General features: G+C 46.6%; 1 protein-coding gene across 3 annotated transcripts in view; it reads right to left on the bottom strand.

Moving 5' to 3' along the window:
* Nucleotides 1–20,857, bottom strand: part of SPTBN1 (spectrin beta, non-erythrocytic 1) — a 225,325-nt gene that overhangs the window by 136,544 nt on the left and 67,924 nt on the right. Inside the window, exon 1 of one of the 3 annotated variants that reach the window (XM_081000777.1) lies at nt 3,231–3,797. The exons of the other annotated variants lie outside the window; for them this stretch is intronic. Coding sequence (XP_080856903.1) covers nt 3,231–3,339 — 109 coding nt within the window. The 5' untranslated portion in view covers nt 3,340–3,797. Of the gene's footprint in view, nt 1–3,230; nt 3,798–20,857 lie in introns of those variants that run through there. 3 annotated transcript variants of the gene reach the window in all.

Below are 20,857 nucleotides of genomic sequence, written 5' to 3'. Positions count from 1 at the left end.
CACTTCCCAGAGTTCCCTGGGAAGGACTGCGGTGCTGTGAAGGAAATAGGGGTCTCCTAACAACTCTCAAAGCACCCATAAGAAACTACATTTCCCAGGATTCTTTGGGGGAAAGCCACGAGTGTTTAAAGTGGCACGATGGTGCTTTGAATGCATAGTGCAGATGCGACTCATGTTTTCTAAGAACAGGGCATTCCCTCATCCATGTTCTGCTAGCATGCAAATACTGTGTATATGTGTGTGTGTGTATAAAGGAAGTTTGCTCACATAAATAAGGGAAAGCAATACTTTTTACAAAAGCAAGAGCGAGGTTCTACAAAATATTATGATATCCCTGGGGTACCATCTAATGTCGGCTTCAGGAGCGCAAAGATTCAGGCTTTCACCATCTGGACATTTTTGCTATTTTTTTAATTTGACATTCTCACTTCACAGTGTCTTATTTATTTATTTTTTGAATTAAGGTTCTTCGGAACAGGAGTTGCTAAGGAAACAGCTAGCAGCACAAGACTTGTATTACAATTACTAGATACGGTTCGTGCTCAGTTCACTGCCAACCAAACCTACGAATTAACTGAATGGAGCAGCGATTCCTGCAATTAAATGCATTGCAAACGAGCAGAGTGTTTGGGGACGGAACAAACTTGCATCTCAAGGTTACGTGTGCCGTAGTGCATGGTGCTGGTTTTGGACCAGAGGGATCGGGGTCCAACCCTCTGTGCAGTCAGGAAGTTTACTGGTGGGCCATTTTTCAGTAAGAGGGGTGCATTTTCTCGTGGCAAAACTTCTAGAGGCAACATGCCAGCGATTTTTTTTAAGTTTTCTTTTTAAAAAAAAAAACAAACAAGCTATGATCTAGCAGGGTTACAGATTTGCAATTTGGATTTGCACTGAAATGCCACCTTTTTCAAGGGTGAATTCTGCAACCTTAGACGCATCACAGTTTCTCTGCCTTTCAGCTGAAGGAAATTATTGGCTCGTCTCATGGGTTTGGAGGGCAAATGAGCGAAGGAAGCGTTTCCTCTCTCTCCCCCCCCCCCTTGAGCAATAAATCTAATTAAATAAATATAGAAACAATAGGGCATTTAAAGACTTAGAAAAACTCCACAGGGTTGTCAGCAGAAGCTTTGCGACAGCACACTGTTCGTTTATCCTAACCCTTGGCATTTGGTGAGCTCTTGAAGACTGCTTCCTGTACCTAAATCCCACCCCAAACAATGCATTTCATCACCATTTCCCCCAGTTCCAACATCCTCTGCTGTTCTATGAATAGACAGGCCTTTGTGATGGATTGTCCTGCAAGAGAGAGACCCTTCCTCCATATCTTCCTCCCAATTCAGCTGCTGTAGTGTTTTTCAATTAAATCTGAATCTTCGTCACACCAGAGCTGAGGGTTTGGCATTTATTTCTGCTAGAGCAAGCCGGTGCACAATTCAAAACCACAAGCAAAACGGGCTGCAAATAAATTCCTCAAGCAGTGAAACTGACAAGGTGATAAACCTGCTTCTTTAGGGCTGTGTCAGGGGAGAATGGGGTGATTTCACACCCAATGGCCATGGCTTCTTCCAGGAGCAAGCTAGGATTTCCAGGATTCAAAAGAACTTCACACACCCAAGAGGCTGCTGGCATATACTTAATTTTTAAGCAGTAGGCCACCTTTCCCTATGTCACATGGCAATCCGCTTTTTAACTTCAGGGATTTATTTATTTTTTACCAGATCTGGCATGGAGGCCTTCTGGTCAAAGGGCAGAGAGAGTCAGAAAAGCAACCTGGGCATGCATAACGCTAAAATAGCTCCAGAGAGGTATCAGCTGGCTTGCTCTGGAAAACCCAAAGGTTTGCAAAAGCATGGAAGAACTTTAGGGGGAAACCTAGCGGCAGGGACTAAAAACAGCCCAACGTGAACCCCAGGGGGATCAGTGCTCAGAGAATGGAGACAGACAGCTGGTTGGAAAACTGGGAGAAGGAATGAAATGGAGTATCCTACAAAAGGGCCGGGCTGGCTGGCACGTTGTAGATCCCACTTGTATTACTTCTAACTCGCGCTGCATAGATTTGGAGCCCAATTTTGCTTCAGCCCCCCATCCCGCCCCAAGCCAATGTCTACTCTGCTCGACAATGTTTCAAAAGGTATGGCTGGTTTTTAATCCATTTGTATCCAGCGTCGGATCACTTCTGTGTGCTTTCCACAAAGATCAACATACTACAATGGATTCCTTCCCCACCCCCAACCCCCATGCCAAGAAATTAAGAGAAAAACCAACACAGAATCATAAAATTATAGGCTTGGAAGATGGCCAGACCAAAAAACTACATTCTTGGAGCTCGCTTTCTGACAGGAACCACAGCGCTCGAGTCTGTGGGACGGCAGGGAGCAAAAATAAGAAATATATACACTGAGGTTTGAACTTTTGACTGCTTTTTGTAGATATGCAATTCCAGGAGAGAGGGAAAATGTGTGAGATGTGTGTGTGTGAAATAGAGAGAGAGAGCGAGAGAGAGAGCGAATCAGCTTTAGATTCTGAATTGTCCTTATTTCATCTATGCCAGAGAATCCACCATACATAAAACACACACACTGCCCTAAAATTGCCAAGGACAACCTGGCTCCATCATATTCTGACAGCCCCAGAACTACCACATTTCCTAGTTGTCATTGTTTCACATGAATGAGAAAGAGGATGGGGGGGCACCCCAGGCTTCCATCGTCAGCCCTGGGAAAGACACCCCCCCCCCAATATAAAAGCCATAATCTATGGCATGCAAGGAATGGGGTTGCCCAAGTACGTGAGAGGTGCCCACATGAAACGATTGGGAGCCATCCTATGGTCTCCCGAGTGCGCCCAAAGGATCACAGAGCCAGGGAGAGGGAGAGATTTTACACCTGAAGGCTGTAAATCGCCGGAGGGGTTTTCAGACAAAAAGACCACTCCCTCTTCCCCCATTTCCTTGTCCTATTGTTCTCAATGGCAGAGTCCGAGAGGGGCCCCGGATCACCTTTTCCAGGAGGAGGTTACCGTGACCGGGATCCCGTGAAACCAGGAAAACCAGCCTGGCAGAGCCAGGGAATATAATACACCTATTCTTTTCGAAATCGGGTGTCCTCTGCGCGCGCGCCGCCAAACCGAAGCTCGAAGGAGTATCAGGATCAACTCGCCGTTTTGAGCAGCAGCAACGCTCCATTATTTTATTTTATTGATGAAAGGGAAAGCGAAGTGCAGCCGCTTACCTTGCAACTGCTTGAACCTCCCTTCCAGCTGATTGTAATTGTATGGCACCGAGGCAGGGCACGCGGGGGACAAGGGCACGGGCATGCTGGCCGGGTTCTGCACTTCCATGGAGGAGAGGGAGCCGCTCGGAGGTTAAGATCCCAGCATGCGAAACGGAACGGATGCGCTTAAAAAAAGGTGGGAACGGACGCAACACACAGGTTGCTCCCAAAGACAAATCCAAGCGGATCCCGGTTTCCTCGGGCGCGTGGTGCCCTTTCGCTCCACGATTCCTTTAAAGATAAAAATAAATCCTTCTCCGATCTCAGTCCCAGCCTCCTCCACACCCGATATGATTCAAATCAGTCCGGACGAGGATGGCATCCTATAGCGCGCGCGCGCGAACTTAAACCCGCGTGGGCTGCTGGCGATCCGAGTTGACTTCGGGTTGCAAGCTTTCTTTACTTGCAATCCGGATCCACGCAAGGAAAAAAAAGACACAAAACAACCCGCCCAGGTTGCAAGTCCAGAGTCGAAGCGCGCGCGCGCCCACCCGCACTGCTTTCGTGCTCCTTCCTTCCTTCCTTCCTCCCTCCTCTCCCCGCACCTCTCAGACCTTTCTGCTACTTTGCAAGATCCCCCAGTAGCCACTGGCGGCGTATTTAGTGGCGGTGATGTCACTGATTAGCATAAAGCATTGTGGAGGACTGTACCAATGGCGGGAGGCGGCGGGGTGGGGAGCGCAGGCGGTGGATCGCGCGCGCCAAGCCAGGCGGCGCTCGCTGGGGATCGAGAGCATCCGCGCGCAGGGACGCCTCTCCAAAGGTCCCCGGAGAGGAGGCCGAGAGCTCGGGGCGCGCGCCCGTTCCCAAGCGGGAGGGGATGGGCACCTACTGGCGCACGCGGCCGAGAGGCAATGGTACCTTCCGAAAAGCAAGCTGGTAGAATTACGCTCTTTTGTTAAGAGCCTCATGTAACGGAAAAGTCTCAGATTACTATCGCCTGAAAAGGAGGGCACTTTTCCCTCCTTTATCTTCAGCGCTGCGCACTGGGAAGGAGAAAAGGGGAAAGATAGAAAGTAGCTAACTCTCCCGGGACAGAAACACTCATTCAGCATTTAGCATCGGGGGTTTCTTTAAAAAAGAATTTTAAAAATCCTTAGAAATGCACACTTTTGGAAAACTATGAATGAGCCCTCTTCACCCAGCAATTAAGTCCCATTTGATTTAATTGGAGATGCTAAATATTTTGACGTCTGGAAAGCAGGGCATGGACTGGCGATCAGGCCTTCTGCTCATTTAGCAAATTACACTTGGAACATAATAGCAGTGTTTGCATTTCTGTGTCTTTCATTTAAAATGAGGGCTTTTCCTCTACTTTGCAAGGGCTTGGTATTTAAATGAAGCCTTTGGGGGTAAGGGCACGCCAGCCCTTCCCAAGTGAGCATCCTGTAAGGGGGGCAGTTGTTGGTCATGACAGATATGGTTGATCCTAGGATCACAGAATTGTAGAGTTGGAAGGGATCTTGAGGGTGAACCTGGTCTAACCCCCTGCAAATGAAGGAATAATAATAATAATAATAATAATAATAATAATTTATTATTTATACCCCTCCCATCTGGCTAAATTTCCCCAGCCACTCTGGGCGGCTCCCAATCGAGTGTTAAAAACAATACAGCATTAAATACTAAAAACTTTCCTAAACAGGGCTGCCTTCAGATGTCTTTTAAAGATAAGATAGCTGCTTATTTCCTTCAGATCTGGTGTTCCACAGGGCGGGCGCCACTACCGAGAAGGCCCTCTCTCTGGTTCCCTGTAACCTCATTTCTCGCAATGAGGGAACCGCCAGAAGGCCCTCAGCGCTGGATCTCAAGTGTCTGGGCTGAACGATGGAGGTGGAGACGCTCCTTCAGGTATACAGGACCGAGGCCGTTTAGGGCTTTAAAGGCCAGCACCAACACTTTGAATTGTGCTCGGAAATGTATTGGAATCTCAACCAGATCATCCATGACAGCTGGCCATCCAACCTCTGCTTTAAAACTTCCAAGGAAAGAGAGCCCACCACCTCTTGTGGGAGTCCGTTCCACTGTTGAACGGCTCATACTGCCAGAAAGTTCTTCCTGATGTTTAGCCGGAATCTCCTTTCTCGTAACTGGAATCCGTTGGTTTGAGTCCTGACCTCTGGAGCGGAAGAAAGCAAGCTTGTCCCACCCTCCATGTCACAGCCCTTTAGATATTTGAAGTTGGCTATCAGATAATCCTCTGTACCAAAAACCTTTCCCCCCAGATTGGAAGCAGTCACAAAACAATGGATATATTCAAATTTCTGAAAGTAAGGAAGCTGCTGCTGCTGTGATGCTATAGGATACTTGGGAGAGGAAAGTAGAAACAATCCAGAAGTGAAGTTTAGTTTACAGCTGTGGAAACTTATATGCATGGTACATCTGTTGACTACTCAGCGTCCAATGACCCACAGTTGTTCAAGGAGAGATGGAAATTCTGCTGCTGCACTTGATGACCACAGTTTTAAGAACATAAATATGAAGAGCCTGCCTGAAGATGATGGACTTTTCGGAGCTAGCTGACCTGACTGGAAGAATCCGCGACCAGAAAGAAGAGGAGTTTCAAGAGGACTGGAGGAAATTTAAGGACTATTTGAATAAACATTGTAATATAAAAAAATTAGAAATTACTTGAAAGAAACAAATAGGCCTAGGATTAAACTAAGTTATAATTAAATAAATGGGATTTAGAGTATTAAGAAATGTGAGTAAAATAGACTATAATTGGAAATTGCTCTAGTTCACAGTGGCGTAGCGTTGGGGGTGCAGGGGGGGCCGGCCGCACCGGGCGCAACATCTGGGGGGGGCGCGCACTCACACTTGCAGCTCTCTGCCCCTACCTGGCAGGGGCGCAAATTACTTGCCTTGCCCCGGGTGCTGACAACCCACGCTACGCCACTGCTAGTTCAATAATGATAGTGGAAAGCTGTTACTTTCAACTACAAGGAAGTCAGAAGGGAGGGACTAGAGGAAGTCAACCAAGATGTTTAAAAGGTTGGATTTGTAAAGAATTAAGTTTGTTGTTATTGTTCCTTTTTCCCCCTTTCGTTTATTGATGTATTTTTCTTTTTCTCTTTTTCTTTTCTTTTTCTGTTTTTCTGCGTTATTCTGCTTTGTGGTTTTTGTTATTATTGTGGAAAATCTAATAAATTTTTAAAAAATATGAAGAGCCTGCCGGATCAGGCCAATGGCCCTTCTAATCCACCCCAGTAACCAACCAGATGCCTATGGGAAGACCAGAAGAAGGATCTGGGCACAACAATACCATCCACACTTGCAATTCCCAGCAACTGGTCTTCAGAGAACTTGCTTCCTCCACCAGAGCCACTGTCGCTAGTAGCTGGTCCAGGGATGAAATGGCATGGATGAACCAGCCCTCAGGTGCTGTTTGGAAATGTCTCTGGTGTGATGTTTGCACACCAGCTTACCATGCCGACTGGTTGTCACTGTCTGGCTCACCTTCAGGTCACCACAAACATCGGGTGGTGAAATGGAGAGCGTTCTATGAGAAGTGGCCACACGAAGTAAGATTTCCCATGTGCAGGTGGCTCACTCAACGGCAGCTGCGCATGAGAAATAGCTATCACAAATTAACCAGAAGACACCAAGCTTTCCTCTCTTCCTTGGATATGCACAGCGGGGCCATAGCTCAGTGGTAGAACATCTGCTTTGAGGTCAGAACATCCACAGCTCAATTCCTGGCATCTCCAGAAGGTCCCCTGCCTGAAGCCCTGGAGATGAGCAAGATGAACCAAAGGTCTGATATGGTGTAAGGCAGGTCCCTATGTTCTCATACAACTTTGCAATGTAGGTTTATCTGAATTTTATGAATCGGGACGCTGAGAGATCAGTCACTTTAAGGGTGCTTGAAAGGATAATGGAGCCACAGGCTCTGCCCCCTGATAGGTCTGATGGTCACACGCCCCGACACCACCAAGCCTGGCAGAGATACCTACATGCTCTCCATAAGTGAGAAGGAGACTTCTGTATATATACCAGTGTTCATGTGCACAGCTACTCCATACAAGGTAGGATACTGATTGGTCCAGGATCCATGCCTTGCACAGGGAAGCTCTATGCATACGTTGCTCTGCGGTTAAGGCCCCTTCTTAGGCCTTGTGAAAGAGTGGCTGGTGTGGTTTGTGACCATTACCTACAATGCACCCTGAATGTGCTTGGGAACACCCTTTGTCTATCTCTGCTTTTAACTGATAGACCAGGGATTGGGACTGGGTGACCTCCTGCGTAAATAGCATGATTTGCAGCCTGCCTCGTAGAAAACACCCCTCAATGGAATAAGGACCCCTGACCATTAGGTCCAGTCGTGGCCAACTCTGGGGTTGCGGCGCTCATCTCGCTTTACTGGCCGAGGGAGCCGGCGTACAGCTTCCGGGTCATGTGGCCAGCATGACTAAGCCGCTTCTGGCGAAACCAGAGCAGTGCACGGAAACGCCATTTACCTTCCAGCCGGAGCGGTACCTATTTATCTACTTGCACTTTTGACGTGCTTTCGAACTGCTAGGTTGGCAGGAGCAGGGACAGAGCAATGGGAGCTCACCCCATCGCGGGGATTCGAACCGCCGACCTTCTGATCGGCAAGTCCTAGGCTCTGTGGTTTAACCCACAGCGCCACCCGCGTCCCCACTGGAATAAGAGTTGTGAGTAAATGTCTCCCCCTTCTCCTCAATTCAACCAGTCCCTTAGAAATACGGGCATTGGGTATTTCATCCTACATAGATCACTTCCTGTTGAACCCAACCCATGTGCTTGCATTTGCCTCCTTGCCATGCTACAGGCTCCTGGTTGCACCAGCATTATTCACAGAGTACCCAAATTCCTTTCATTTGAGTCAGAGCTCCCGCCTCCCCCTCCTTCCTCCCCTTTTAACACTGCAAAATGTTGCCTTTGTTTGGTTTCTGTAGTTTTCCCACTTTTTTTAGTCATGCAGTAAATGTGAAACTAATTTTTTGTAGGAGAGACAGAATGGCACACAACACGGGGCATTCAGAATCGTGCGTGCCCACCCTCTTCCAAAAGAGGAAGGCGGCCTACTCCAAGCACCCTGTTCTATGTGGGATGTGTGAGTTTATTCCCAAAACAAGATTCCTCATCAGAAAAGGGGTCTTGTTGACTTTGTCAGGGCTTCTTCTTCTTCAAGGATTTTAGAGATGAGGTATAAATCAATTTGGAGCACTCATTACTCTATTCTTGGTTTAGAAACACATGCAAAATTTCACAAAGGCTGTTGACAGATAAAATCAGATTCTAAATATATGGTTGCAGTAGCCTTTTGCTTAAACTTTGGGGTCCAGTGATCCAGTAAAGTCACAATCCTATACACGACTCAGTCCTAAACTTGTTTACTCAGAAATAACTCCCTCTGAGCACAACAGTCCTTACTGTTTGGTTAATGGCTTTTAGGGCTGCAGTTCTGCAGTACACTCCTATGGCTTGTTTACTCAGAAGTAAGTGCCACTCAGTTAATTCCTGTGATGTTGATGAAAAGTGATGGCAATGAAACCAAAATATGTGGTGCACGCCAAGCATTCTCCGAGCGTTTAGCTGTCTAATGCAAAATTCAACGAATGCAATCCATTCCCCCCGATGGTGGGTTTCTGCTCCCCTGAAATATAATATGGGCAGAACCTTTGGGGATTGCTAACATTGCAAGACTGGAGTAGCGGAGTAAAACCTGGCCTTGTGCCTTAGAAAACAATGTGGCTGCATGCAGGGATTGCCAATAATAATAGTGGTAATCGCCTCATGCTTCATTTTCACTATGGCATCTATTTTGTGTGTTCCTGTGCGCTTCCAGTGCTGACAGAGAGTTCCATCTTCTAAAAAAGCATCAGCTTACGTGCCTCTGCTGAAGGCAAGATAGTGCTTTTAGTGGAACAATGTTCTGACCGTGGAATAGCAAATCCCTGTGTTTCCTCTAAAGCCCTTTCCCTGATAATCTTTGCCCTGCCAGCTGTCTCTGAAATAGACAGAATGCCGCACAACATCTCTTCAGTGCTTCCTTTTTTAAAAACAATCAAACCATCCAATTCTCCCATTTAAAAAACAAACAAAACAAAAGAATGTGCATTCTATATCCAGCCTGGGAGGAACACGATCATAAAACCAGGTTACCACAATAGTTGACCATCTGGATTTCCCTCCAGTTAAGGACAAAAGACGAGGTCGGCTGGATCCATCAGTAGCCCAGCTTCTCAAGCATCATCTTAAGAACATGAGAGGAGATTTGCTGGATCAGACCAATAGCTAGCCCAGCATCCTGTTCTCACAGTGGCCAACCAGATACCCCAGTGAAGAAGAAGAAGAAGAGTTTGGATTTGATATCCCGCTTTATCACTACCCGAAGGAGTCTCAAAGCGGCTAACATTCTCCTTTCCCTTCCTCCCCCACAACAAACACTCTGTGAGGTGAGTGGAGCTGAGAGACCTCAGAGAAGTGTGACTGGCCCAAGGACACCCAGCAGCTGCATGTGGAGGAGCGGAGACGCGAACCTGGTTCCCCAGATTACGAGTCTACTGCTCTAGCCACACTGGCCAGAGAGTTGTCGTGTTCACATCCCGCTTGGGAAGCATGCAAGCAGAATGTGAACACGACAGCTCTCTGGCCAGTGTGGCTAGTAGTCATGGGTGGCCCTCTCCTCTGCGAATTTCTCCAATCCTCTTTTGAAGCCACCCAAGTTGTTGGCCATCGCTCCTTCCTGCGGCTGCGAGTTCCATAGTTTAATTATGTGCTGCGTGAAGAAGTACTTTGAAGTACGCTTGGACTACTGCAATGCGCTCTACGTGGGGCTACCTTTGAAGGTGACCTGGAACTACAACTAATCCAGAATGCAGCAGCTAGACTGGTGACTGGGAGTGGCCACCGAGACCATATAACACTGGTCCTGAAAGACCTACATTGGTTCCCGGTACGTTTCCAAGCACAAGTCAAAGTGTTGGTGCTGACCTTTAAAGCCCTAAACCGCCTCGGCCCAGTATACCCGAAGGAGCATCTCCACACCCATCGTTCAGCCTGGACACTGAGGATCAGCTCCGAGGGCCTTCTGGAGGTTCCCTCACTGCGATAAGTGAGGTTACGGGGAACCAGGCAGAGGGCCTTCTTGGTAGTGGCACCCACCCTGTGGAACGCCCTCCCATCAGATGTCAAGGAAAGGAACAACTGAAGGCAGCCCTGTTTAGGGAAGCTTTTTATGTTTGATGTTTTATCATGTTTTTAATATTCTATTGGGGGGGTATAAATAAACGATTTGTTTGTTTGTTTATTTATTGTGTGCACCCTGAATCTTCCAATGCTCCGCTGTTTCTCGATCTACAGTGGTACCTCGGGCTACAGATGCTTCAGGTTATAGACACTTCAGGTTACAGACTCCACTAACCCAGAAATAGTACCTCGGGTTAAGAACTTTGCTTCAGGATGAGAACAGAAATCGTGCGGCAGCGGCACGGCAGCAGCAGGAGGCCCCATTAGCTAAAATGGTACCTCAGGTTAAGAACAGACCTCCAGAACGAATTAAGTTCTTAACCCGAGGTACCACTGTACTTTCTCTGCAAAGGGAAGAGTAAAAGGGCAGCGCGTGTGGCCACATTGTGGGAAGAAATACTTTGTGTATGTGTTCTGAAACTATTGCTTATCAGTTTCATTTTAGCGTTAAGGCAGAGGGTAAACAATACACAGTATATCTCTCTCCAAACTATTTATGACTTTATAGGCCCCCATTTCCCCTCTATCTGGATGTCTGTTTGATTGCACCTGGAACACAGTGCCTGAGCCAAGTTTCAGGAAAATCTAGCCGTTGATATATGTTATAGTAATATTAGCCTGATTTGTAACCCTAGACAAAGATTGGCTCTTTTGATACTCCCTCTACATCAGGATCTCCAATTGTGGCAACTGTTACGTTCCATTCCTGCTGTACTGAATCAACATCCCCAACTAAGCTAGCAGTACATAACACCTGTAGGCACATCCATTCAACTGCCGGCGCCCCACCCTTGGCAAACAGGTGTTGCTATGCAAGTCTCCATGCTCCGTGACACCAAAGCACAGGTGAACAGGCACAGAGAAGAACTGTGTTTATAACCAAACAAGCGCCGCAGCCGCTTGCTTTTTAAGGGCTTCTGGCAGAGGTAGCCAATTCCCAGGGCTTTCCAGTGTATTAAGAAGGCAAGGAAAGCAGAGAGATAAAGCCAAGGTTCATGAAATTATGCACACTGCAGAACAGGGGTAGGGACCCTGTGCCTTGCCACACCTTGCTGGACTACAACTCCCATCATTCCTCCACTGACCATTCACCTTGCTAGCTGGGGCTCATGGGAGTTGGAGTCTGACAAAAGCTGAAAGACACCATGTTGGGTTATGGCCTTGGGAAGATATCTGATCTTAAACCAGGGGTGTGGGGAACTCAGGCCTAGACAGCCAGATGAGGTCCTTCAGGCCCCTATATCTGGCCCTCAAAATTCTCCCTAGGCCCTATTTTGCACCCTCGTTTTGCATTTGTGCCTGGCTGGGATTTGTCCTTGAGCTCTGATAATGGTCGCTTGCATGGTAGACAGAGAAGGGTGTTTGAGTGTCTGTGTCGACGGTAAAACTGGGTCAGTTTTTTTACCTGTGCCAAGGTAAAACTGAATTGGTTGCTCTCCCTCTGGCCCCACCCACCGCAGACTTGTGGCCCTCAGAAGGCTGTCCAGAAGTGAATGTGGCCCTCAGGCTGGAAAAAAAATCCCTGTCTCTGCTCTAAACTTAAAAATGAGCTGGCCGGTGGTTGAAAAGAGGAAGGGGACTATAGCCCAGTGGCAGAGCCCATGTTGCTTTGCTATTATTATTATTAGGCAAGCACCTTTGTTGTCCTGCTCTGAACACCATTAAAACATTTGTTTTATTAGGCAAGTCTACCCAGACATGTAATTTTTATCGTGCACAGTAGTTTAAAAAATATTGCATCCATCTATATTTTGATGTTGTTGTGTTTACGGTGTTTAAAGTTTGTTTTTATAGTTATCCTTCACTGACGTTTTATACCATTTAATAATGCAAGCCACATAGAGAAGATTATTGGGGTTTTTCTTAATTAGGTAGTATATGTCTAAATGAATGAATGAATGCAGACAACCAATCCCAGGCTCAATCTCCATGCTCTCTAGTAAAGGTAAAGGGACCTCTGACCATTAGGTCCAGTCGTGACCGACTCTGGGGTTGCGGCGCTCATCTCGCTTTATTGGCCGAGGGAGCCGGCATACAGCTTCCGGGTCATGTGGCCAGCATGACTAAGCCGCTTCTGGCAAACCAGAGCAGCGTACGGAAATGCTGTTTACCTTCCCGCCAGAGCGGTACCTATTTATCTACTTGCACTTTGATGTGCTTTCGAACTGCTAGGTTGGCAGGAGCGGGGACAGAGCAACGGGAGCTCACCCCGTCACGGGGATTCGAACCGCCGACCTTCTGATCAGCAAGTCCTGCTTGGCAGGGGGTTGGACTCGATGGCCCTTGTGGTCTCTTCCAACTCTATGATTCTATGATTCTATGATTCTAAGTCATAGGCTCTGGACCCAAATAACAGGGCTGGAAAACACATCAGCCTGGGACCATGTGTGAGGCCTGTTGCCACCCTGGGAGTGGGCTGCTGCATGGCAAAAACTCAGAACATGGCACAAGTGAGGGAAAATCCAGCAATTAGTGCTTACTTCACAGCTTGGACCTTTGCCAGCTTGCATCTTGGAGGTGGGGGCCGAGGGGGTAGCTGTTGAAGCGAGTTCTTGCACAGTTCATTCAGTCCAAAATTGCTCCAAGGCTCAGATTTGCTTATTTTTCTGTTATTAAGCAGTGCCTCGGACTGGTCACGAGGCGCTCACATGCTCTGAGACGCTTGCTTCTGGACGTTTAGGCTTAACATCTGTCATCTGTTTTAGCTGATCAAGCATGTCAAGTAATGCCTCACGGAGGAGGAGCGTTGACACCCCTGTGCTGGTCGAGCTTCTTCTCAAAGCGCGGGGCAGTGTTTCTTTACCGCGTAGAAAACCCAGGGGCCGCCCCATTTTATCCTCAAAACGATATTGTAGGCGTACAGAAAGATGACCACTGAGCAACCTGTCTGGACAGGGCTATCACCCTGGTCGAAGTGCCACAGCCCAGCCAAAGAGTCTTGCAGCATGTTAGAGGCTAACAAATTACTTACGCATCGCACTTGAGGCAAGTTACATCTACTCCACAAAAGCTTATGCCTTGATAAATGTTTATGGTGTCACAGGACTTTCTGAAATTAACCAGTCTCTCATACTATCAAGCCAAACTGCGGGAGGCAGTGGAAGACAGGAGTGCCTGGCGTGCTCTGGTCCATGGAGTCACGAAGAGTCGGACACGACTAAACGACTAAACAACATACTATAGGCCCTTCCAGATGCCCTTTTTAAATTGTGGATGTACTGAAAGGTAGGAGGGACAGCAAGGGAGGTAATAATTTGAACCAGGGTGCCAATTTCAAGGAAACCATTGGGTGTGAGGAGTGGTTTAAGTGTGCATATGTGTGTTGTGTGAACCCAGATAAGGCAACTTGATCCAGAGTCTGAAGTATCTGAAGAAGTGTGCATGCACACGAAAGCTTATACCCAGAACAAACTTAGTTGGTCTCTAAGGTGCTACTGGACAATTTTTTAATTTTTTAATATATTTTGATCCAGAGTGGAAGCACTTGATTGTCCATTCTGGGGTGACTGAATCAAAGATTTTGGCTTACCAAAATTGTTAGCCTTCATCGACCTAGAGCCCTCTAGCTGTTTTGAACCACAACATCCATGAGACTGGCAAGAGTTGTGGTCCAAAACATCTGGCAAAGTCTGAAGTTTTGTCTAGATTGACTGCACACACTCAAGATCACATCCAAGTAATTAATCTGGAATAGCTACCACTCCCTGGGACCATTTAGCTCTTAAACATTTACAGATAGAATAGAGGGGAACTCAGCACTCAACTGTTCCTTAAAACGAAGGTCCTGTTCTTAAATTACAAAAGCACAGTTGCAGTCATCGTTGCTGCTCCACCACTCCAGAAAAGTTGGGATATGGAATCACACAGGGCGGACCAGATCATGGAGGAAGAACAAGACAAGGGATGCATACATACAATGCTTTTAAAGCACATTCAAAGCACATTTCTCCATCTCAGATTTCTGGGCATTGTAGGGTTGCTACAGGGTTGTAGGGCATTGGTAAGCTACAGATTCAAAGCAATGATTCTTCAACATCAACTTCATTGGACTGGTTATGTGCGGATGCCTGATTATCGTCTTCCAAAGCAACTACTCTCTTCCGAACTTATGGAAAGTGTAATGCTGGTGGTCAACGAAAGAGGTTCAAAGACTCTCTCAAGGCAAATCTAAAAAAAAAAAGTAGAATAAACACCGACAACTGGGAAACACTGTCCTGCGAGCACTACAGTTGGAGAACAGCCTTTACCAAAGGTGTCATGGACTTTGAAGACGCTCAAACTCAGGACAAAAGGGAGAAACGTGCTAAGAGGAAGGCATGTTTGGCAAATCCACACCGTGATCAACTCCTGCCCAGAAACCTATGTTCCCACTATGGAATGATGTGTGGATCCAGAATTGGCCTCCACAGTCACTTACGGCCGTGCTTATGGAAGACAATCTTACTCGGCTGTGAGTGATCGCCAAAGAAGAAGACAGTGCCTATAATTCTTGAAGGAAAATAATGTGCTTCGAATGTGCACACAGCCTCTCTCCTTGCCCATAATCCAGGATCTAGCAAGTGAGTAGATCTTCCAACATGATCTTGCCACCCCCCCCCCAGCTTGGTTTCCACATTCAAGCAGTAACAGAGCAACCCTTGATGGAGCCACAGAAAGCAGCAACCACACCACTCCCATAATATAAGGCTCCAGTTGTGTGCCAGCGATGTCAAAGAGTGCTTAGGGATAATTAAGCAATTTGAAGAGATCTTATGGGCCCTGAGGTATTTGACTCACAAGTCTGGAATGGATAATTTCTCTAGTCTTCAGGGTGACACTAAAAAAGTATACCGTTAAGTCTGAGGGCTGCAGGAACCCGCTCAATCTACTTGGCATGGGATTAACATCATCTGCAAAACAATTTGATGGATTTAGAGAAACCCAAAGTACAATTTGTGGGGGTGTTCACTGTTGTTGGCCCAAAGCTATTGTCGTTTAATTATACAATGTTTGTTCTTAAATGTAAAAAATGCGGCTCTGCCCTTTAGAAAAATTCTCATTAAATGGACTTGGAGACAGATTTTGGGAGTAAAATAAAAACAAATCCGGACTTCTAAAATATTTCCAGGTGTTGGACATGACCGAACGCTTTGCCTTCATACTTTGAAAGGCAGTTCTACAATAGCAACGTGGCCTCGCAACTTATTTTTGATAGATAAAAAACGAAAAACTGCCATTCTCGGGATTCCGAGCCACATTCTCCAACTTTCACACAGAAATTCTTTGTGGCTGGATATTTACAAAACAGTGAGCCTGAAGGTTGTGGAGAAATAGTTGAAAACATGCATCTAGCTTCTGTGGAAGGCTCGGTCAGAGACATCCATAGGTCCTTAAAATCGATAGGGCAAAGGCCTATACCAAAAATTGTTATTTAAATTTGCACATGTGCTAATTTGTAGGTATAGCTGGAAATAGAGTCCAACTTTTGGAGGGAAAGCCAACCTATATGAAAAGTAAATTTTAAAAGAAATACACAAGAAGCAAGCAAAGGATGATTGAGGAAGCTGCCTTATACCCTCAGAAGATGGTGGAATCTTCTTCCTTGGAGGTTTCTAAGCAGAGGTTGGATGGCCACCTGTCATGGATGATTTAGCTGAGATTCCTGCATTGCAGGGGGTTGGACTAGATGACCCTCGGGCTCCCTTCCACCTCTACAATTATTTGATTCTATTATTCTAACTCAGACCATTGGTCCTTCTAGCTCAGTATTGTCTACACTGATAGATGGTCTCTCTCCAAGATTTCAAAGGGGGGTTCTCTCCTACCTGAAGATGCTAGGACCAGATGCTCTACCACTGAGCCCTTCCCCAAAGGAGATTTGGGGCATGCTCGTGAAAGACTTGGGGGGTTGGGCGCCCTGGGCCATCCTGTAACAAGCCCCCTAGTCAATATCCCTAGGCGCCTTTGGGACAAGGGTTCCAAGGGCCTTGTCTTCAAACCCTACGTTGTTGTCCGGGGCCTAGCACTCTGTTGGACTCCAAAAATCCAAGAGGCTGTTTAGGAGACACGATACAGCAAGCAGCGAAAAGTAGGCTGGAAGTTACATCATAGGTGTGCAACGACATGGTACTTAATGCTGCTTGAAATATTGGAGGAAAGGGACCGATTAAAGAAAGGATAAACTAAATGTTTTCAATCCCCAAATGTAAAGCCCTCCCTTCCAAACTTATTCTGAGCGCCAAAACGAATGAAATGTACATTTCCTAAAACACTCCAATCCTCCTACGTGGGGTTTTTTTCTTTTTAATATATATTTGCGGTTTGGGAATTGCCTCTTAGTACAAGAGTGCTAGACGACTGTTTAGATGCGGTCCACACGTTTTCTAGGCCGAAAGGCTGGATAAATCCCAGGTACTTTGGCTGGCCAGGCACTGAGGTATTTCGATATTGTTCTGCATTTCTATATATCATTGGCACATGGGAGCAGGATTCTAAGCTCTTAAAAGATACGATGTTAGCTAGGAATCTGAAACATTTTTCCAGCTCTGTTGTTATGAAGAGGTGAAGTTACCCAGTTTTGAGCAAAGGAGACAGGATAGTGGTGAACAATTAATATTGAGGCCTCGCCATGTGTTTTTTTCCGGCAAGCTGAGGCTTAATGAAGTCTGTGGCCGTATAATTAAAGTTGTTGTTGTGGTAGTAAGCTGAGGGCCAAGGGGGGAAATAAAGCCCAATTCATTCTTGAGGAACATACGTAGTCCAAAAAAGGATGGTTTGTTAGGAGTGGGAACAAGCTCTATGAGCTTGGACATTTCTTCTTCCACCGTCTCCATTTCCCCCTTCCCATCTGTAGGCAGATTTCCTGTTTGTCAAGCAGTTCCCCGTGACATCCCAACTGCAAAACTGTGGTTTAATGGTTTAATGGCCTACAAACTGGCACGCAGGTGGCACTGTGGGTTAAACCACAGAGCCTAGGACTTGCTGATCAGAAGGTTGGCGGTTCGAATCCCTGCGATGGGGTGAGCTCCCGTTGCTCGGTCCCTGCTCCTGCCAACCTAGCAGTTTGAAAGCACGTCAAAGTGCAAGTAGATAAATAGGTACCACTCCGGCGGGAAGGTAAACAGTGCTTTTGTGCACTGCTCTGGTTCGCCAGAAGTGGCTTCGTCATGCTGGCCACATGGCCCGGAAGATGTACGCCGGCTCCCTCGGCCAATAAAATGAGATGAGCGCCGCAACCCCAGAGTCGGTCACGACTGGACCTAACGGTCAGGGGTCCCTTTACCTTTTACAAACTGGCATTGCAAACAAGGATTTAGGTTTCCTGATCTACATGTCATGGGCACCGTGATTTAACAAGAAGATGATTCTCTTCAGGTGTCAGGTGGGCAAGGCGAGGATGGAAGAAAACAAGGGAGAACTCACAGAGGTATAATTTTCAGAGTGGCTTAGCAATCTATCCATCTTCGCAGGGGAATCTGGGAATCGTAGCTCTGAGAAGGGAACGGCGGTCTCCTGACAACTCTCAGCGCCCTTAACAAACTACAGTTCCCGGGATTATTTGAAGTGGGAAAGCCATGGCTGCTTAAAGTGCCATCATAGTATTTTAAATGCATGGCATGCAGCCTCGCTCTTTCATTGTCCTGCTGTTATAGATAAAGGGCTAAGAGAGAGAGGGAATGGATTACTTAAGAGGCCTCCTAGTAGGTTCATCATGGCGATGGCAGGATTAAGCCCCGATTCACAGCTCAGTTTCCTAGCCATTAATGCTGCATCAGTTAATCTTCTTGCTAAAGCGGGTTTGGAATTAACCAAAAGACACTCTCCTAATTTTATTTTGGAACAGGCTCAGCTAGCAATTACAATCCTTGGGGACAGTTCCTAAGCAACGCACAGGCGGCCGGCAGCGGGGCGGGGGGGAGAGGGATTCATAGAACAATCTTTTGCTCAATAAAAGCAGAAGCTTTGCAAGGCGAACACTCACAAACAAAGATGGCAGAACATTCTCTTCTCGAAACGCACTCAGCACACAGGCACTTCAATTATGACTGACATCTGTCAGCAGCTCTTGTAAAATGTGATCGGCAACAGCAAAGTAACGGAAGGGGGAAGGGAACCCCCCCTTTTTAAAATCAGAGCCGGAGAAGAACATTTCATCCCAAAGTATCTAATGTTTGCTGCTGTGCCTACTTTGCACAGCCTCTTTTTTGTAGTTTGGTTCCTCCAAAACGGCAAACTTTATATATATATATTTTAATTTGTCTGTCCAGATCAAACTACTTGGCTGGACCAGCTTTCCCCATTAAAAAAAACCTGTGTCAGTTGAGCTTTTCCAGACGGTCGCTATTTTTGCAGGAAGGATCCAAAGACACACACTGTGTGTGCAAATTCCATGCAGAAGTTGCCCCAACCATGAAGATACTTCACCTCCCAAATTTCCTGGTCACCAAGGCTGAGTAACTGGAGGGACAGTGGCATAGCTGTCAACTTACAGATTTGAAAATAAGGGACCAGCAGCCTCGAAAATAAGGGATCAGCAGCCAAAATAAGGGATCAACAATTACTTTGATCAAATACATATTTTGGCTTCAGATACCTATTAGGTCCATAAATTACCATATAGCATATATTCAACACAAAAAAACAGCAACAAGTTGTTGACAACGGACAGCTGGACATAGAAAGGGCCCCATTACCTTCAGTAGCTTATTTAAGGGACAGCAGCGGGACATGGCACTGGGATAAGGGACTGTCCCGCCAAATAAGGGACGCTTGACAGCTATGGACAGTGGCTTGGCAGACCGCACTTCTCAAACCTTCCTGTGCAACACAAAACTGCCAGTCAACTTCTTCACAAAGCTAGGTTATGCCAGTGTGGGGTAAATCAGGTTGTGGCTAACCTGCTGTTTTCCTTTTGATGCTGACCCACAACTCCCATCATCCCTGACCATTGAGCCATGTTGGCAGTGAGTGTTCAGCAAAATCTGGACGGCCACAGGTTTCAACCAATGGGGGTGGCGTTTAAATGCTTTCCAGTTTCTCAGCTGTTCTCTGCTTCTCCCATTGACCACATGACCCTGCCTGGAAGCTCACCGTGTCCCCTGCTGAAATCACGGAAGCATGAAGTTCATTCCTTTGTTTGCTTGAAAGCCCCGGCCTGCAGCAGGTTCTTGCCACAGCTCGGAAGGAGCGGAGCAATGTCTACTTCTCAGATCATAACAGAGGTTAACAAATACAATGGAAATATCCAGCTTCGTATTTTATTTTATTTCATCGTTGGCAGCATCTCCCAGATTCTCCTGGATTCATTTTTTTTCAAGTGCATTTTCTCAGTTCCCAATGGATTTCTGGAAGCTGAGGAATATAACAGCCACACTCCTCAGAATTTCCAGAGTTGTCTGCCAGCTGCATGCTTGTGCTCTGTTCCACTCACAACATCCATTATTGAGCTCAAAAGTCTACTCTCCTAGTGCCATTTATCAAAACCCAAGCAGTCCCCCATGTCTGAATTCTCTCCTTTCTCACCCACCGATCCATCAGTTTCCTTTCATACACAAACTATAAAGCCATTTTATGCACATTCGCTCCATGCAAAATCAGGCTATGCAGCCTGAATGAGCTGGCACATGTGTGCAAGGGAACATATAATGTCCCTTTCTGTGTTCCTTCTTACACACACTGGCCATTAAGGGTTAAAAAAAATAAAAGTAGAGTCAGACTGGTGAATAGCCAGAGCTGGGTGGGGAACCTGCACCTCCAAATTTTGTTTGGCTCCAGCTCCAGCCAGTGTGCCCAATGGTCAGAGCTGTAGTACAGCAACATATGGAGGGCTACAGGTTCCCCATCCCTAGATTAGAGCGTCAGACTCTGGAGCAGGAAAACCCAGCTTGCAATCCTCATTCAAGCATGAAGATCACTGGTTTATCTCTGCACAGCTAGTGTCTCTCTCTTAGCCTAACCTCCCTCCCAGGGGTATCATGAAGAGGACACGAGTGAGGAAAAATCATGAAGACCGCCATTTTGTTGGCGACCCCAGTGCTTTTTTTGTTTAAAAAATGTTGAGGAGTACTCTTGTTTTCCTGCACATATTGAAATACTGCCCCTCAATGAGGCCAAACCTAGATTAAAAAAAATGTTTAGGGGTATGTGCACCCCTGAGCATAGCTGTCAAGCGTCCCTTATTTGGCGGGACAGTCCCTTATCCCAGCGCCATGTCCCGCTGCTGTCCCTTATTGGTGATGTTCCTTAAATAAGCTACTGAAGGTAATGGGGCCCTTTCTATGTCCAGCTGTCCTTTGTCAACAATAAATTGTCGCTGGTTTTGTGTGTTGAATATATGCTATATGGTAATTTATGGACCTAATAGGTATCTGAAGCCATTTGCACGCAAC

Source organism: Podarcis pityusensis (genome assembly GCF_964106645.2).
Source record: "Podarcis pityusensis genome assembly, chromosome: 3".
Taxonomy (NCBI): Eukaryota; Metazoa; Chordata; class Lepidosauria; order Squamata; family Lacertidae; genus Podarcis; species Podarcis pityusensis.
This window is presented reverse-complemented; position numbering and strand designations above follow the sequence as displayed.